At 38.0% G+C, this 20,794-nt stretch overlaps 1 protein-coding gene across 2 annotated transcripts in view; it reads right to left on the bottom strand.

Moving 5' to 3' along the window:
• The window catches only part of MSR1 (macrophage scavenger receptor 1), a 90,306-nt gene extending 73,013 nt beyond the window's left edge, over positions 1-17,293 (bottom strand). For both annotated transcript variants that reach the window (XM_004481881.5, XM_004481882.5), the window contains exons 1-3: positions 17,199-17,293; positions 5,023-5,129; positions 3,229-3,342 (exon numbers count right to left, since the gene is read on the bottom strand). In XM_004481881.5, coding sequence (XP_004481938.1) covers positions 3,229-3,342; positions 5,023-5,125 — 217 coding nt within the window. In that variant the 5' untranslated portion in view covers positions 5,126-5,129; positions 17,199-17,293. The remainder of the gene's footprint in view (positions 1-3,228; positions 3,343-5,022; positions 5,130-17,198) is intronic.
• Between the last annotated feature and the right edge of the window lie 3,501 nt (positions 17,294-20,794).

Below are 20,794 nucleotides of genomic sequence, written 5' to 3'. Positions count from 1 at the left end.
GCTTATCATTTGTGCACGAGTGCTTGACAGACACAGTGGGTTCTGTTCTGGTAAATTTGGGTGTGACTGTCAACTTTAAAAAAATCAATCATTTTTAGCTTCTTCTCAATCTTAATAGGTACTTATTGTAGTTTTGGGATACAAAACTTCAGATCAATCATTGTCAACCCTCGAACAAACATGCTGACTTGGTAACATTTTCTAACAGCCTAGGGATTTTGAACTTGGTTAGAACTGAGTTTTTTTCATTTTGTATTGTTTTTATGACTCTGTGCTAGTAATTTATTAATATTTACTTATATATTTCTTGCCATCACCTTTTTGTTTATGCTTCATTTACCCATATAACTTGTCAGGCAAAAGGAGATTTGGAAAGCTTTAGTAAATAAATTTTCATAGCTAGAAAATGACATAGCTAGAATTGGGCCTTAGCTCTGCCTAGAACTGAGCTCTTTTCAGACTTCAGTCTGCATTCTTCACAGGTCTTTCAAAGGCGGGACTCCCTGGGGTTGGCTTTGCAGGTTACAGTGAAAAAGAGATGAAACTTACCCAACTTCTAACTGGCGGAGACCTAAGGATCTCAGGTTAAGAAGCATCTTTTGCTCATTTTAAACCACAGATAAACAAATGCATTCTATGCAAATAGCTTAAACTCATCAGAAGATTCATTGTTTAAAAAGTCACACAAAGGGGTGGCTGCATTTGATCTCGTTCGATCATTTGTTTGCTTGAAAGGTTTGGTATGCTGTGGTTGATTTTTAGTTAGTTTGTAATGGCCAAAACAGGCAATTTTTACCTGCTAAAAATATTTTCCTAGTTAAAATTATGGCAAGTCTGTTTTTGTCTTTTATTGGCCAATCATATTTTGGCATGAAAACTCAATTACTCTGGGGGACAGTAGAGTATAGAGATTAGGAGTCAGATGTCAAGGGGGTGGAGTAATTCCAGCTCAGCTCCGAGCAGTCTCAAGCTTCTCCTGTGGGTAATGATAATTACAGTGTCTGCTCAGGGGATTATCATAAGGGTGTTTTGGGATAATCTATGGAAGGGTTATAGCCCAGTGCCAGAAGCATAGTAAGTGCTGAAAAAAAAAAAAAAAAAAAAAGCCCTAGCTATTGTTATGGTTTTTATTGTTATTGTTTCCACTATCATTTCTTTCCAGCATAATTTTAGCAAAGGAGCTGTTTCTGGTTAGGCTGATCAGTATGCACATCTTGTTAAAGGATGTAGCCAGATACTTTTCCAGCCATAGACTTTTCCAGCCAGAGAGCTGCAAGGCATATACATTTGAACGTCTTGCTTTTCAAACTCATCAAAAAATGCTACCGAGGGAGTAATATATGGACAGATTTATTTGAGGTACCTGCAAGCCATCCCTCAAGTCTACCCTTAGTTCAAGTCACACCCCCCAAAGAAAAAAGTACCTTCAGAACATTATGTTGAGCCCAAGTGAAATGATCTTTATGAATTCTTCTTTGAGAGGATGTTATCAGGTTATCTTGAAAGATGTTTTAAATAATAGTCCTACGAAACACGTGGCCACATAAACTGTTAGGCCATCACTGACATAATAGGGCATAATAGGTTATTATTATTTCACAGTCTTCTTTGAAGACTCACAGGAATAATTCTCTCTGCTCTCAGAATTAGGAGTTAGAAGACCTTCTCTCGAACAGGTGGCTTAAAAAACTTACAAGTATTGTTAATGTAAGTGCTCATGTTTATGTTTTCGCATTGGCAGTTAAATACTTAACAGTGAAATTTGTGGACCACCTCTAGAAGCATATAGGACTTTAGGGGATAATTTTTTTTTTGGACCTTTCTAAACCTTTCCAATCTACCTTCACAAATCTATATATTTTACCTTACTCTTCTTAATTTAAAAAAATGTTCAATAATATTAACTTATTACCACAGCTCTTGGAATAAAAAGGGTGTGGGAACTAAAAGGTCATCATTTATATAGTAGGAAGCAAAAGGGAGAGTTACAAGAGGTCGATACAGGTATCACAGGGACATTTTACATAATTAGCCATTCACTAAATATTCATGAGGAAGTTACCATCATCAAGAAATTGGGCTTGCCTCATTTGGGGGCATAAAATGCTAAGTTTGCAGTAACTAGTAGCAACCACATCAATTATTTAAAATCACACTGACCATGAAAACAGAAGACTTTCTTCCTGATATAATTCTTTCACAGTAATGGTAATATGATATTTCTGATACTTCAGGAAAAGATTAAATTCACCATTAGTAACTCATAATTTAAACATGGAGACCAGAAATAAGAAGTGAAAATTTTCAATGACTATTAAACAAAAAAAATTCCAATTCCATCAATAATTTTGTATTTGGACACCTTTTTAAGATTTGAATTCAAGGTAACACGAAATAGCAAAAGATATATAAAAGATATCAAAATTATAATGGAGAGATGTTTAAGGATTGATTTAGTTTCAGATTTCTTTTTTACTTAGTTATTTCATTACTTAAAATAAACCATAAAAAAGTATTAAATCAAAAGAAATGTGTTTAAACTTCTTTGATACTACCAGACAAAATGAATACAAAACTCCACACCTCTGCTTATCTCTTAAATTTAATCTGAAGACGTTAGTAAATAGATAAGATTCCTAACATATTTTTCCATGGGACTTTATGCAATCAGAAGCCAATTAAATTCATTTAAAAATGTTTAGTCATTTTAAAATCAGTGACATACAGATTAAAATTTAAAAATCTAAAACCCATTAACATTTAAATAAAATAATTTTAAAGTAATAACAAATGTTGACGTCTTGAATCATTATTTTATTTATAATTGAGCAGATGCTCTCTGCCAGGCTGCCATCACCTTACCCCTTCACTGGCATTTTCACACACACACAGAAATAGACACATGGCCATCCACCCACCACCAAACCCACACACCACACACCTCCATTTTCCAGTCTTGAAATAGTTATCATTATTTTTTGCTGAGAAAAACAGCAACAATGAATACCATCCCTCTTTGCAGGAAATATGAGTGATTTTGGTTGGATTTTAAATTTTAAAAAATTCTACGTATTTGTCACCTAATGAATTTGCAGAATCTATCTATTCATTTGATAAATGCAAAGAACACTAAGCGACATGAAGTTTTCCTTATGATACTACCGTATACAAAATCTGGATACACCTGTGCTTCTGTGATAACAAATTCAGAACTGTAGACTACTGTACCTGTTAAGATTCCGATGACAGGTATTAGAACTGCAAACAGCAGGAGATAAAGGGCAATCAGTGCCACTTTCAAGGACTTCAGCTTCTCTTGAAAGGCAGGGCCATTTTTAGGATCTAAGAAACAAAAGCCCAGTCTACTATTAGACAGAAAACATGAGCTATTGTATATTCTGGGTGAAGATAAAATTCCTCAAGTAATTTAATATAATTATGAATTTTAAGCATCCCTATTTTACCTAAATGTGGGAATAGATTCTTGACACCCATCCTCTGGATAATTCAGAACAATAACCTTTTAGTATTATCCATTTATATGAAACAGTGATTCACATCATGGGATGCTACCTGAAGCAGAGGTAAAATCCATGTAGAGGATGAACTTATCTCATGAGGAAGACTTTTCCCTGCTTAGATGAATAAAGCATCTATTTAATTTTTTTTCTATGGCCATTGCTTTTATTGCTCGATAAAGAAGCTGTTCTGGTTTTAGGTTGCAAACACCCAAATTAAAAAAAAAAATAGACATTGTTTAATAATGTTCCATGAGAGATTGAAAGGGAAAGAAAAGAGTGAAGAAAAAAGAAAGAGAACAACTCACAATGCATGCAAGATGGATATTCCACTTGCCAGGTTTTTGGATTAAATTGTGTCCCCAAAAGTTCTCACCCCTGGTATCCATGAACATGATGTAAATAAAGTCTTCACAAATGGAATTAGTTAAATGAGAATGAAGAACCTTGGTCCAGTATGACTCTTGTCTTAAGAAAAATGAAAGAGAAGACACAGAGGGACACAGAGAGCAGGTGGCCATGTGACAACCGAGCAGAGAATGAATTATGCCACAAGCCAAGAATGCCAAGGATCGCTGCCACCGCTAGAGGCCAGGAGAGGTTGAAGGAAGAGGGTGACACCTTGCTGTTCAACCCCAGCCTTCAGAACCGTAAGGCAGCGCATGCCTGTCATTTTAAACCATCCATTTGTGGTGCTTGGTTACAGCAGCCCTAGCAAATTAGACTCCAGGTCAACTAAGTCTAAAACCTAGGAGTCATCTTCTCCTTCACCTCCAACTAAAAATCACTGCTGATCGTACCTTTTAGAGCGCTCTCAAATGTTTGTTGTCCTTTTCCTGTCCTCCCTCGTCGATCTCTCACCAGCTCTACCGCCAACAGACTGTCCTATGATCTTTGTGTTTCTGTGTCACTGGGGCCACATCCCACCAGCCATCCTTCATGTGGCACCCAAGGACCACCATGCCCTGAGACTGTGGCCTAAAGCCAGATTTGCCTGGGTTAAGCATTCACGTATGGCCTTTTATCGATGTACTTGCTGCTTCCTCCAACTGAGGTGTCTCCTCCGTCCCTACCCAGGCCCCTAGGTGACTGGTATTCATCCTTCAAGGCAGCGGCTCTGTCCTGCCCCTTTAAACAAATCTGTTCAGATACAGCTGAATATTTCTTCTTTTGAGCTCCTTTCATAACCTGTGCAAACATCCTTTTCAACACCTACCACCCATAATTTTCAAATATTAGTTCATGTTACTATGACATCATCATCTCCAGAACCTAGTACAATGGCTGGGAAATCAGAGAACTCAATTAATATTGTGGGCTACTTTAATCTAACACAATGCTTCCTTTAGGCTTATTTTATATTCTGTCTCAAGATTATTATTTATAAAATACATATTATTGTAACATTCAAACACATTTAAGCTGTCTCAAGACTATAATTTTACCTACTGTCAAAATATTCTAAGAACAACCTCTATGCACATCCCACCCTTCTTCTACTTACTTTGAAGAAGCAAAGCTGTCATCGAGTGAGCATCAAACTTCACAGATTCTGAACAGCTAATGGTTTCCTCCTGTTGTTCAGAAAATCTGTCCCACTGCTCCATGCTTCTATCAAATACATGGATAAATATATTAATTGCACATGAAATGCTTAGAACCCTTTGGCATAATATGTTAAATTGAAATTTATAATTAAAATCCAATTTTAACAAGGAAACAAGTATAACTAATTGTTACATTTGTATATCTATCATATATAGCAATATGTTAAACCTACCCATTATTGACATCTGTCTTATGACAGGTCTATCCTGGAGAAGGACCCATGCACGCTTAAATGGAATGGCTATCTTCCAATTTGGGGGTGTAATATCTATAAAGGTTTATTAGGTATAGTTCATTTATTGTATTATTCAAGCTCTTTCTTTATTTTTCCTCTGTCCAGATATTCTATCCAATACTGAGAGTGGTGTATTTAAGTCTCCAACTATTTCAGTAGAGACATCTATTTCTCCCTTCATATTGCGAGCATGTGCCTCATGTAACTTGGGCAGGCAGGTTAGGGGCATATTTAGTATAATTATTTCTTCTTGGTGAATTGTCCCTTTTATTAACATTTAAGGAACTTCTTCATTCATTATAAGAGTTGTGCATTTAAAATCTACTTTTTCAATATTAGTATTGTACTCCAACTCTTTTTTTGGTGACTATTTGCATAGACTACTGTTTTCCAAACTTTCACTTTCAGTCTGGCTGTGTCCTTACATCTGAGGTGAGTCTCTGTAGACAGCGAATAGATGGTTCATATTTTTTTCCCCCCATCTATCAGTCTATGACTTTTGATTGGGGAAATCAAGCCATTAACATTCAATGTTAGGATTGTAAAGGAATGCTTACTTCATCTATATTGTCCTTTGGTTTTCAGTTGTCATATCTTACTCTAGTGTGTCTTTTTTTAAAATTTACCTTTCCTAATAATCTTCATTTCTACACTCTTTTCCAAGTCTTTTGTCCTTGTTTTCTCCTTTGAGGCTGCAGCTCTCCCTATAGTATCTCTTGTAATTCTGGTATTTTGGTACATATTCTCTCTGTTTTTGTTTGTCTGTGAAGACGTTGAACTCACCCTCATTTTTGAAAGACAGTTTTGCTGGTAGTAGAATTCTTTCAGTCTCTTATATACATCATATTGCTTTCTTCTCACCTCCATGGTTTCTGATGAGAAGTCGGCACTTAATCTTATTGAGGTTCCCTTGTATGTGATGCTTTGCTTTTCTCTTGCTACTTCCAGAATCCTCTCTCTATCTCTGATATTTGTCTTTCAGAATAGTAAGTGTCTCAGAGTAGGTTTATTCAGATTTATTCTGTTTTGGGTTGCATTGTCCTTCTTGGATATTGATATTTGTGTCTTTCATTAAGTTTGGGAAGTTTTGATTACTATTTCCTCAAATATTCTTTCTTCCCTTTCTCCATTCTCTTCTGGGACACGAATAATGTGAATGCTTGGGCATTTAGCATTATCATTTGATTCCCTGAGACTCTGTTCCATTTTTTCCATTCTCTTCTCTTTCTGTTCTCCTATCTTTTCCTGTTCAGATATTCTGTGCTCAATATCACTAATTCTGTCTTTGAGCATTTCAAATCTGCTCTTATGTGCCTCCAATGTATTTTTAATCTCATCCATCATGTCTTTCATTCCCATAAGCCGCTATTTTTTTTTTTGCAGGCTTTCAAATTGTTCTGTATGTTCACCCAGTGTCTTAATATCCTTTATCTTTTTATTCATATTTTCCTTCAATTCTTTGAATTGATTTAGGAGATTTATGTGGTTATCATTGATCAGTCATCTTAAATCCTGTATCTTGTAAGGATATTTCATTTGTTCTTCTGGCTGGTCCCTCTCTTCCTGTTTCTTAGTATGGCTTTTAATTTTTTGCTGATATCTAGGCATCTGAATATGTTGCCGAATTTACTCTGATGATTGATTTCTCCCTCTTACCTAGTAGGTATTTTTTTTTCATGACTCTTCTTTGATTTTTGGTTCAACTTATGCTGAGTCTTCAAAATTGCCCAGTTTAAGTTATCAAAATCAGACCAGGGACTCACTGTTGGGGCCCAGATTCTTCTCTCAGGAGTAGGATTAATGGGAGACCTAAAAGCAGTTTTTCTCCTTGCAGTTTCCTGGCTGGCCAGCAGATGGCATTTGTCAGTGCACCTTTCCACAGGTGTTTCTTTCAACCTCTGCTTGCTGGTGTTTCTGATTTGGGCAGACTGAGGTTCAAAGTGGGTTCTTCTGGCCAAATTCACTGAAGAGAAGCCATTCTCTGCTCTCCACTGCACGCTCCCTCTTCCCTTGTAACAGCTGACAGGCAGGAAGATGTCTGTTCCCCTCGTGTGCTGTGTTTTTTTTTTAGTGTGAGAGGAGAAAAGTCACTTTGTTTTTAGCTATTTTTCCCCTAAGTCACAGAAAACAACTGAAGAGAAAAAAAAAAAAAAAGAATTCCCTTAGAACAAACAGTTATGCAAAATTTGGAACAAAAATTTCCAATGTGTTTTTTTTTTTTTTTTTCAGAAGTTCTGGACAGAATTTTAAAATAGCTTTATAGGCCTGGTTTTTCTTTGCCAAAGGATCAGCTTATCATTTTAGAAAGATAGAATAAGATCTAATCACTAGATTAGGAATGACAGGCCGTAGTTCGTTTTCCTGTTCCCTTCTGTTCTTTTCTTTTTTGTTTCTGGGCTTCTTGCGATACACTGACAGCATCCCAAATCTGCCCTTGTGCCTTTTTAAGCACAGTCCGTAGTCTCTGGGGGTAGTTCTATTTAGTATGCATCAGAATTATTTGAAAAGCTTGTTAAAAAAATAAAAACAGATTGATGATCTAGCCTCCAAGTTTTATGATGCTTGTATTGGACTCAAGCAATCACAATCCCCAAATTCCCAAAATTCCTAAATGTTGCTGCTGCTGCTGGTCGAAAGACCTCAGCTTAAGAACATTTCCCACGACAAGAAAGTGCATGACATTTTTGTTGGAAGTGGTTCCGTTCATTTGATTGATGCATTTAGTTTACCAGCATCTGATCCCCTCTTATTTCCTCTCAGTTACAGGTTTCCCGGCTGCACTCTGAGCTGAGGGCATTAGCAGCTCTGGACACTCACATTCTGTCCAGGAAATGAGGGGCAGCCACTCGTAGGCAAACCTTCACCCTGGGCGGGAAGGAGCACCAGCGAGTGGGCTGTAATTCCACTCCTGTCAATACAGGTTTTTAATATTACCCTGGAGACTCTGTATTTCACAGTTTGCAAGCACCATCTTCACACTGTGTGGCTTCTGTAACTTGGTCATCGTAGTTCCTCTCATCTGACCAAGGCCTGTTTTTGAAAGGCTGTGGATCCTGGAGAGGCAGTGGGAGTGGAGGGAGAAAGTCTAAGACCTAATCCTCTCTTTTCGCCCACAGAGCAGAGTAAAAGAAAGGAAACATTATCTGGGAGGTTTTATTAGAGGAAGTCACATTGGGTAATGCAGATCCAGATTCGGTGCCATTTCTCCACCTTTAATGCGCTCTATTATTTGATGTAGATAACAGTTTTACTTGCCAAGCAAAACAAATGAACAAATAAACACACACTAAAACGCGGAGATGACAGTAAAGTCTCGCTAAATTCATTTTAAAGCTGCAGTTCGAAGCCACTGGGACTGTGTAGCAAAGCTTTTTAACTTTGGATTCAATTTGTAAAGGATGGGCTCACAAAGCGGACATTCGTTTTGAAACTAGAAATCCTCCCTCTGCAGCCTGACCACTGGCTTTGACTCTGCCTTGTATTTGGAATATTCTGACTCCATTGTCATTTAAATGCAAAGGAAATATTTCTTACATTACTCTATCTTCCTGGTAGGAATATGTGTGTAAAAAGGTAAAATCTTAATGGAGTAACTTGTCAACGTTGGTATAAAGCATAAAAGTTTAGAAAAAGGTGAAATCTTTTTGAATCTGGTAAATCTCTCTAGACTGCGAGTTGCATACGGGCAGGACTATGTCTATTTTTGTTCACCTTTTCTCACCAGAGCCTAAGGCTGCCTGTACCATAGAATACACTTGGTAAATAGTTTCTGAAGGAATGAATGATCTGATTTATGTTTCCTGCATTTTTTTTTTCAGGAGGCTATGAATCATGCTTTATTTTTAGTCACATGGCATTCTTCATTCATGTTAACTAAAGACTATTTCACCCACTGCTTTGTCTGGCTGCCAGTCTCTTGTCTCTCTCTTCCTCAATGGTGAGGCAGATTCTTTTTCCTCGGGGAAGAGAAATCCATGGTTTGTTGCCTTTGCCAATAACGAAAATGTTGGAGAGCCGGGTGGCAAAGCTGTTGCCATTGGCATCTTTCACATGAACCACATCAAAAGAGCCAGGATGTCTCTCTCTGTTGGTGATCACACCAATTCTTCCAAGGTTAGCACCTCCAGTCACCATACACAGGTTACCCGTGTCAAACTTTATGAAATCGGTAATCTTGCCTGTCTCCAAATCAATTTGAATGGTGTCGTTCACCTTAATGAGAGGATCAGGGTAGCGGATGGTGCAAGCATCATGGGTCTCCAGATGAGGGATTCCTTTCCTGCATTTTTTTTTAAAGATGGGTGTCTGGAGGATGGGGTCCGAAATGTTCTATTTCTGTTGATAAGAGATTTTCTTGGCAATGGGTTTGGATTCATGTTTTCTCTACTGTACCTTCCTCTTTCCCTTTTGATAGCTTCCTTAAATCTTTAACAAACCCTAGGGTGTGGTGACTAGAAGATGCTGTCGAGACATTTCTCTGACTCCAGTATGTTCCTACTCAGCATTTTTCATGTTCATTTTCTCAGGTCTCACTGGTAACCAACTTCAGCCACGTGCTGCTTTATTTCTCAACTGGACATCACTAGCATTTTGGTTGGGACAATTCCTTTTGGTCAAGGACTATTTCTGTTGTGTAGGATATTTATCAGACCCTGGTTTTCACCCAATAATGGAAAGTAATGCTTCTGAAACGTTGTATCCCCTCAAAATAAAACAAAACCCATTCCTACCCCTTTCCAAACACCAAGCCCATTAGAAAACCATGGTTCTCCGTGCAACCTAAATGTGATTGGAAAGGCAGGTGCTATCTCTCTCTTTATACTTTTTGCCTCAAGTAATCTGTTAGAAAAAAATAAAAAATAAATAAAATAAAAAAACAAAAGTGATCTGTTAGCATGCTTTTAATGCAGATTTGTTTTCATGTAAAAACATATATATCTTTATGAACTTCAGCCACAGCATAGATTCCTCAGGTTGTTTGTGGGAATATCTTTCCAGGTTGCTCCCTGAGACCCAGGCCTTCCAGTACATATTGCAGGCCTTTGTTAAAACTCTTATGAATGGTTTTTTACAGCAAAACTTAACATTTTATTATTTTCAAGAGAAGAGAAAATGGCAATTCCAAAGTGACAATTCAGCACAGTACTCTTGAAAATATTTTTTCAAAACTCTTGCAAATGTAAAGCATGAAAAGTTATTTTTATTTATATAGTTGCTCTGACATTTTCAACAGGTCCTTTCACACAAATTTGCAATTTAGGACCTCCTTGGTTTAAAGGACATTTTTTAGGGGAAGGAAAGAACCTGCATTTTTTTTTTAGGTGGGAATTAGAAAGGCAATTCTTAAACAGTGAATACAAAGAAATAAGAGATAGGTATTAGGATACTTTCAATTAATGAATTTTTTCTTTTACACTTTTTAAATTAAAGTTAATAGATCACAAAGAATGTTACATTAAAAAACATAAAAAACATTTAAAAAACATAAAAAACATAAGTTTCCCATATAACCCACTTCCCACCCCATCATTTTTGTAAATTGTATTTTTGAAGATATATACATCATAAAAAAAGTTACATTAAAAAATTAAGAAATTCCCATTATCCCCCCACCCCCCCACCCCACTCCTTCCACACCAACAACCTCCCCCATCATTGTGGCACAATCATTGCACTCGGTGAACACATTTGGGGACACTGCTGCACCACACAGATAATAGCTTACCCTGTAGTTCACACTCTCCCCCAGTATATTCAGTGGGTTATGGCAGGATATATAAAGTCCAGCATCTGACCCTGCAATATCATTTAGGACAACTCCAAGCCCCGAAAATGCCCCCACATTGCATCTCTTCTTCCCTCTCCCTGTCCTCAGCAACTACTGTGGTCACTTTCTCCACCTCAGTGCTACGATTTTTTCCATTACTCGTCACAATAGTTTTACAGTAGAATATCAGTAAGTCGACTCTAATCCATATTTTATTCCTCCCTCCTGTGGACCCTGGGATAGTGATGTCCGCTCCACCTCTCGATCAAGAGGGGGCTTAGACAATGGCTTTAAGATACAACTCCTTTCCCTATAGGTAGTTCAGTTCAACAAATCAAGCACTGTGCACGTCACCAGGATGCCAAGATCAATGCGTATAGAGAATCTTGATGCACCTAAGAGGACGTATCACAGCCTACAATACTCAAATAATCCCTTGACAGTGTGATATGTATACATAAAAGGCACAGACATAATACAAAAGAGTGGTTAACTCTATTGGGACAGTCACAAGGTAGGAAAAGAAGACACTTTCTCAATGCTGTGATAAATGACAAGGGATTTGCTTATTTCAGCAGATGGAATATTCCAGAGATGGAGTAGACCCTGTTAAAAGGCAGGAAGGTAAGAGCAGCCTGGGAACTGCGAGGTGGATCAGTGTCCTGGAAGCCTGAGCTCCGGGCACAGCACAGCAGGGGAGGCTGGAGAAACCTGTCCCCTCAACGTCCTACTCAGCAGTTTCTTCTTTCGTTTTCCTGATCACATTAATCAATCTGGCTTTTATAACCTACCGAAATATATTGAAGTCACTATCTATACAAATTAAGTAAATTGTTCTTTGCTTTGGTAGCAGTGACCTGGCTGTACATTACTAACAACATGCTATATATTGTCTAGGAAACATTTTACTTTTTTCACCTTCACCCTGAAATAGAGTTTAAGCTCTATCATGTTTTTCTTTAATCCTCTAAACTTTGATCGATCTTTTATGGCTTTATATAGATGCTGATAAATATTTACTAGATTCCTGTATCTCAAACTATGGTTTCCTTGGGCAGGATTATTATTAAAACTTTGAAGAAAGCCACCTAGTAAATAACTCTATGAATGGATTAGCCTAACTGACCACAGGTGGGTAATATAAACACCAGAAAGAGGCTGGAAAGGAGATGGATACCAAGATCTGCTGAGTAGAAAAATGATGCATCCTCCCCTTCTGGCTACTCTGGAACCTGGGGAAGTCCTGCTTATTTTCTGGGGCACTATATAGTAGCGGTGTCTCATCAACTGCATGAAAAATTGGTATATTCCCCCCCCCCCCCAAATTCAAAAGATTAGGGTAAATCATAGATGGCAATGTCATAGGATTGTTGGAATTTTCTACTGTTACTTTATTTTGTCCTTGGTCTCCATTCTCTTTCTGGGACTCTTGTGTATTTCCATGACTTGAACTGCTACCTGTATGCTGACAAAGCCAATATAACCAGCGCAGGTCTCATGTCTTATAATCAGAATTTTTTTTATGGTATAACTAGCTACAATGGTATCTAATCTAACTTTTCCCTGGATTTTCTGTGTTGGCATATCATTGATATCATCTATTTAGTGTTATAACCATGTATTATTATTATTTACTTATTATTGGGTAGTGGGGAATATCTGATCTTGTCAGTCATACAGTGATGTAGAGGTAAGAACTAACTAGCACAGGGCAGTCACTTTAACCAGAGACTAAGTCTTTATTCTAAACCACTCACTCACAAGATCCACCTCCAATTGCTTAGCAAGTCTGGACTTCCTGCTTTCTAAACATTCCTTGAGTCCATCCTTTCTGCTCTACCCTAACTTCTATTTCTACTTAAGGAAGAACTCCAGAGGCATTAAGAAAGAAGAAATGAAAAGGATTGATGAGATTGTCAAAATGTAGAACTTTAACAAAGAATCAGAGAAATAAGCCAAACCGAAAATAATTTCCAAGAAAAATATATATGAGGGGACATAAACTTGAGAACAGACAGATTTAGTGGGCAGGTAAAGGAAGAAGAACCAGTACAAGACAAGGAAAAATCTTTTGACACTGTGGGGGGAGAATGAGAAACAATCAGGGTCATGAAGATGAAAAGAAAAAAATCTCAAGGCATGCACGGACATCCGTCCTGCCACGTTTACTTGTCTGGTGGAGGCAGAAGTAGATTCTGGAGACATCAGTAAGGAGTACTGATATGTGGGACATGTAAGAAAATTAAAGGCCTTCAGTTTGTACCAGAAATCTGGTCATGTTGAAGCTTTTCTGTTGAGAACCAAGAAGCTAACAGTTGCACCGAGATAGTACATGGAGGAGAGTTTTGCTTTTCCTGCTTATCCTTCTGCAGCTCCCAGGTTTCTTACCTTTGGAGGGTGACAGGGCTCAGCTCGGAGCGCTTCTCTTCGCTATCAATCTGCACTCCCTTGATGATCTCCCTGGCCTCAGAGTTTTAAATACAGGCTCTAAGGCTGATGACTCTTCCATGGCTCCCACCAGGACATTTCTTAACTCCAGCCCCAAATATGCAACTGCCTAACTCTTATCGGATTTCCCATATGGCCCAATGCTTTATTCCTTCTCCCTCACCCCATCTCGTCTTCCACATCTTTTCTGTCATCAAATTGGGTTGGTTTATTCTCAAACCCTGGGCAGGAGGTGCCAGCTCCTCAGCAGCTCCACAGCTAACATCCTAGCCCAGCCAACCAACATTCTCACCTTCACGAATTCAATAGTTCCCTGCTTCCCTCTTCGTTTCTCCATTTCATTCCCCAAACAACCTTCAGAGTGATCCTTTTAAAAGCTAAGACCATGCTCAATACCTGTGACTGGCCTCACTTCTTATTCAGGTCTCGTCTCGCCTTTCTTGAGCACCTGATTTAAAATCACAACCTTTGATCATTCACACTTTTTTTTTTCATGTGTTGGGTAATTTTTTTTTCCATTTTTAAACAATTTTATTACAGAATTTGTGGAATTGCAAAATAGTCATGTGCATGTTTATTCTCTTTCCTGACTTGATTTTTCTCCAAGCACTTACCACCATCTAACATAAAATACACTTTACTTTTTTATCTTGTCTATCTCTTCTCACCCAAATTATATCCATGATACAAGGATTATCACTTTTATTTGGTGACCAGAGCAGTTCTTGGCACTTAGTACAAATATTTTGCAAGATGACCAGATTTCCTATCTGGTGTTATGCCTCACAAGAAGTTTCTATTTCACTCATGTGGCAATTGAAAAAATTCCTCTTTTAAATGCTTGAAGATCAAATGTTTTTCTCTGAATTGCTTGTAACTAGCAATCTGAAACAAAAAAACTTCACCCTCAACCTTCCCACTTTGCTTCGAAGGTATTTATTAATAAAATGGCCAGATTAATTCATTTCTTTAGTCTGGTTATCATTGTTGTAATTTTTTAGTAATGTTAGAGTAAATACACAAGTGAGGTTGTTAGCCACCAGCAAAAAATTCACACAATTCATGTGTATCTTTAAATATAATTTCCAAAGTTTTGACAAAAAGTAAATTCACATCAGGTTACTTTTCTAATAAATGTCAACATTCTTATAAAGAATTGTGAAATCATCTGAGTTTGTATAAGCTATTAAAAGTACTTTCACAAGAAGTGAAACATATCTCTGCAATATCAGCTTTTTATAAATCGGGTAAAAAGTTTATAGGAGCTACAACAGGAAAACTATAATGACAGAATTTCAATGTTAACTTGTTTAGAACCATACCTTATGATTTTCTTCTGTCTTTATTACAAAAATATTGTAATGATATTAAAAATTGTTTGGGACAAATTTCTATTAACCCATAACCCTAATGCAAGAAAAAAATACCTTCATTCTTAATTTAAATTTGTCTGGTTACATATGCATCCATGTTACATATTTGATATCATTTCATATTTTGAATTCTCTTTAAAATTACACCAAAATTTTTATACTTTGCATGATTTTTTTTTCAAATGTACAACAGTGGGCAATATAAATAATTCATCAAATATATGTATTTTATTTATTTGGCCTTTTTCCTATAATGGAATTCTTTTATTGGAGAGCAATGTTTTACTAGTATTGATGGTGATATTGTAAATATTTTCATAATTTAGATATATTCTAGACTGAATTGTTTCTTTAGGATGATTTACTATCTGTTGAACTACTAGGTGAGAGGAAAATTATTTTAAACTTCTTGGTGTCAACTGCCTGACTGCTTTCCAAAAGGATTTATGAATTTACAAAGAATCTGGTCATGTATGAATATGGCAGTTTTAAAGCAAGCTTACCTCCATATGGGTTATATGTTTATGTCAGAATTTCTTCAATTTTAATAAGTTAGATGATTCTTCAGGGTTGCTTTCAAATGCATGTTTTATTATTAGTGCAAAAGAGATATTAATATATGACTGCTTATTATTTCTTTTTCTTCTTGGGTTATTGTCTACTCATATCCATTGCTGATACATCCCCAAGGGATAGTTCTTTTATAGAAATATGTAAATAAGCTTTTTATATGTAATGGAGAATTATCATCTGTCTTTTCAAATCTGGTGCACATTCTTTATTCTACGACTGTTTCCTGTTTGGATTTGTCCTTATACTCTCAAGGCTTATTTCCTCTTGAGGGTTTGGGATAAATATTCACTTTGCAACCTTCCTTAGTCTTTATAAAAACAAAACTTTGAAATGGTAAAAACAATTAAAATGTATGTGAAATGAAAATAAAATTAATTTATTTGGGGAAAAAGCAGCTCTGTGCCTACGAGGGATTCTAGGAAGAAATGGAAACAGGCATCTTGTGCCAGTGGAGCTTCTCCTGGCAGTGAAGGAGCAATAGCATCCGTTTGAGGATCTGAAATCTAGACCTGAATCTTACTGGGCCATTCCTTAAGATTTCCCTCAGGCAAATCTTTTGCAGTTTTGCAGTTTTTTTATCTATGTAAAATGTGATTACAGTGGCAGCTTAAAGAAGTATTATGAGGATTAAGAATACTTTCTTTTGCAAATGGTGTTGGGTAATAGAAAAACATCAAGAAATGAATCACCATTATTTAAAAGTACTAATGTAATTTGTGTGAGATTTAAACTTTTATCCTTACAGCAGCTTACTGATGTGTACAGCATTATTTTCTCCATTGCAAAGCTTAAAGAAGGGAAGATCTAAATTGAGTAGCCAGAGAGCGAGGGAGTGGAATTTACACATGGGCAGTGTAATCCCAGAGTCTGGCTCCAAACCACTGCATCAAACACCCACTACCTTGGTTTCACAACTTTTCCATCACTGTTCTCTCCATGAGAACCTTCACCATTTTCTAAAACCTATTTTCTAAAATCTGCATGAAGATTTTCTGAACACGTCATTCTCATCTTGAAGTAATTTTGGCCTCTTCTATATTCCCACGGCAGTTACCTGGAGCACTTTGACTCCACTTAAGTGTTCAAATTACATTACACCTATCTGGCTCTGTGCATTACATCATGAACGTCCTGGAGGCAGAGAGTCTCTTTCATTCTTTGCATCACTTTCCCAGATGTGGCTCAGTAAAGTTCATACAGTAGCTGCCTAATCAATATTTACTATATAAGCAAGCAAAGGTAATAAAACATTAGGCTGAGGCCAAGAGTGTTAAATAAAAAGTAACGGAATGAGACCGATTAAAATACGTTAAATCATACTTTTGAATAAAGTTCATATTTTAAACAAATAAAATATGCATAATTATATGCCAAACGTTCCTTGCTGACTTGAACTATAAAGTATTTAGTATATTTCATGTGTATTTATGCAAGCACACACATTTTCCGCTCATAGAAAACCTAGCAGAAACTTCTACTTTTTATCATTGAAAAACAACCAGACCAAGTCAAGTGATAGAATAAAATATTCTACCAGAAATTTTTGACCACATAGATATATATTCCATACATGCACATGCACATGTGTACACACAAAACCACACATATAACAGATACATATCTACAATAAACAAAAGCATTCTTTTGGAAGCAACATTAAAATAAACCTCTTTTACCTTGTGTCCTATGGAAGCCAGTACTGATTTACCCACTTCCCTCTCTTTCCAAATGAAGCCTCAAATAGTTATCACATAATATTTCAACATCTGGTACATGAAGAAAGGAAATGACACATTCATGTGTTGAAAATCTTTCTTAACAATGCACCTCAATAGTACTCTCATCAATGCAATAGTTTGCAAAATCTAAATTTGTCTTAAAACTCATTCCTCTTCCCATCTAGGACATTATAAAGGAAAAAAAAAAGAGAAGTAAAAAGACAAAGAAACAAAGCGTGATTGGAGTAGGGCAGATAACGCACAGCTGATTAAATCCACTCTTTCCCCTTTTTATAAATTATGTATGGTCTCTATGACATTCATTAATTCCCATTATTTCCCCTTTCATGATAGAAAGCATCCAGGGATGACTCTATGTTTACATGATTTGTTTTTCTTAACCTTTTTTCACGTACTCCTTCATCCTAGCTTCAAACACAGAGCACCCTGAGGAGAAGATATGGGTACCTACTAAGTGAAAGAAATCATGTAAAATGCTCCCTTCAGCTCTGCCCACAGTGACGATAACATTAGCTATAGATCTCTGCTGTGGACCTAACAAACTGTTTCTTTTCCCAGGGATATAGTGAAGGAACGGGGTTTCAGGCATGGGATCAGAAGAAAGGACTGCCCTAAACTTCCTGCCAGCCTGCCAAAATTTTACACTTGTTATCTCCTATATCACATATCAGGAATAACATTCACAAAATGGGTCACAGAATGATTATAACACTATATTACTGAGCCAATTTTAGAATATTACTTCTCAGGGAAGGTGTTTAGTTTCTATTTGCAGACGCTTCTTGGTGTTCCCAGCAGGAGGTCACTTCATGCCACCCGTGGTCAAAACGGTCTTGCCACACCCTCAGCTCCCAGAGAAAATGACCTCTACCATATGGAACGCCTGGAATGCAGGACCAGCATCCCGCAGGCCACTAAAACCCTGAAAGGCCAGCGGTGACCAAATGCAGACCTTGCAGCCAGCTGCACCTGCTCTACCTGACAGCATTCAGCAAGGAGACATAGGATCACAGAAGAGGACCCAGGGTGGGGCAGCTCGGAGACTGACCCTCAGCCACACTGGTGTAAGTTTACCATCAAACTCTGAGTGAAGAGGAACTGGAGCCCAATATCAGAACTCACACTATTTCCTATAGAAGTGTGTGTATAAAATAAAATAGAGCTTCTGTGGCCAAGAGACGGAAAATGGAGTCTGGAGGTTCCTCTGAAGGTTCCTCTTAGGTAGGTGCCAAACTGCCAGTGTGCAAAGCCTCAAGCAACAGTGTTCCTGGAAACCCCAAGGACATCGGGACACCACAAACAAAGCACAAGGTAAAGAACTCAGTTAACTCTCCGCCTGAAGGACAATTAGAGGGCCCCAAATACCCACCAACCACAAGCAACCACAAAAATCCTCCATGCCTGGAAATGTCAAGACAGGGCATGATTTGGGTTGCTGCCTGAACCTGTGATCCCCGAATTGTAATTCCAAGACCCCAAATGAATACCGATGTTGCCCTGCAGCTCAGTTTTTTATTTCTCAGTGGACATCACGTGGTGTCAGAAACAGGATCCAAAGCAACCCCCGACCTGCCTCCGGGGCCGTCGTTGGATTTGGACATGGTACTTGACCAGAGCCCCTTGAGCTCCATTTCTGGAGAGTCCCGGGTTCCTGTAGGTGAGTCCTCTTGGCTCAGAACCACCTATTTTCGGTGGAGGTTCTAGCATTTCTTTGGGTGCATCTGAACTTCTGTTCTTTTGGTTTGGGCTTGCTGCAAAAGTCCAGTCTGAGAACTTTGTTTCTTTTGATCTGACTTGTAGCTGAAGTCCTTTGTATCTGCTCTTTTTGGATATACAAGGAAAATGTCCTTGCCTGGATGAGTACTCAGATGGGACTTAAAAAAAATTCCCACTTTGGTAAGGCTCTTTTCAGAGGAGGGAGGCTTTTGTTCTGACCTTGAGCAAGCAGGTTTCTATCTTGATGGGCACAGGATGGACATTTAAGCACTATTAGATCACCCACCACGTTTGAATGAGAAACCCTGGATTCCAAAGAGAAAGACTCCCATGAAAGGAGAAGATGGTCACAGACGGGTTAGACTGATGCGAGGTCGCCTGACCCTGCAACTAGGGACACCTGGTTGAGGTTTGGACAACTAGGTAAAACAAGTTTCCCATTGAGGGCACACTGTAAAACATCACACTGGCCCAAAACATAGACAATTCCCCTCAAGCTTAGGTTTTAGGATTGCTCACAATCAGAGCTAACTAAAAGAACGATTCTAATCCATCCAAGAAAGCTAAGAGTATACCACCATCTAGCACACCAGCTGCTTTCATGTCCAAAAATTATGGTCTTGCCTTATGTAAAATCTTATCCCACTGGACCTGGCAGACTAGAGAAAATCTTGAATTATTATGGCCACAATGGAGATCTTTTGATAGCCCTAAATTGATATATTTGCATATTCAACTTAGAAAACAGAGGCTCTAAAACTAAGCGAACTGAATGAGATACTTATTTAATTGGTACCTGGAAGCTTCCAAATGTATAACTAATTCTAAAATTGCCGGTCTTCCAGACACAAATTCTAGTTTAAGAAAAACTAACAAAGACTTCTCTAAGTGCATTATCAAGCTTGAAAAATTATTTGGAACTCCTAACTCTGACTGTTCTAACCCTCTGTTAAACCTCTCTTGCCTTCCTCCTCTATCTTAGCTTAAGATTGACTCCTTTTCTAGAGTGATATAATTTCCCAAATCCTACTGACGATCCCTTTACCAATTAATTCACATGACTGCTGGGGAAGGTTGTGCCACTTTGCAGGTAGAAAAACCTACTTGGAAAGATCCCTTAGTGAAGAGCTACTGACAAAACTGAAGCATTTATGCTAGCTAGGGAACTTCATTCCGCAAATTATTGATTGGAGAAAAATCCAATGTACTCCAAAACCCAATAAGCCCATATAACAATACTATAACAGGCTTGAAAAAATCTTTAAACAATTCTCAGGTATTGATCATACTAACTCCAAAGCCCCTACCCTATTTAATTCTACTTTGGTCAATGGCCAAAGAAGAACTAAGCACCACTCTAAACCAAACAACTAAATTGGGCCACAGTGGAACTTCATAACTGAGTGAATCTTACAGATCAATTAGATGACACCTTTAAGAAAAGGTGAAAAAAGAGGCCGCCCCAGCTAAAGCAGCAGCTAAAGAAGCCCCTGTGAACTCTGTGAGCAGCAGGGTCAGGGCAGCCGTCCTTGAAATGACCACAGACAACCTGGACTCGGGAAAAGAGACCGCCCAAAGCCTCCCGGGAGCAGCAGCAATCCCCTACTGCTCTCTGCCCCCTGAGAAGGTCAAGTGCTTTCAAGGTGACTGCTACGGCTGCCCAGGAAACGGCAGAGGCTTTTCCAACCGTCTACATCACTTCTTTCCAGAAAACAGCTGATCGCTGGCAATCCAGGGAAATAGGGCACGTGGGCTCTAACAGACCTGCGGCTCTTCTCTGTGTCCAGTCCCACAGCCCGCGTTAACCCTCCTCCCAG

Source organism: Dasypus novemcinctus, chromosome 29 (assembly GCF_030445035.2).
Source record: "Dasypus novemcinctus isolate mDasNov1 chromosome 29, mDasNov1.1.hap2, whole genome shotgun sequence".
Classification (NCBI taxonomy): Eukaryota; Metazoa; Chordata; class Mammalia; order Cingulata; family Dasypodidae; genus Dasypus; species Dasypus novemcinctus.
The sequence above is the reverse complement of the archived record's forward strand: the minus strand, read 5'-3'. Positions and strand labels throughout refer to the sequence as shown.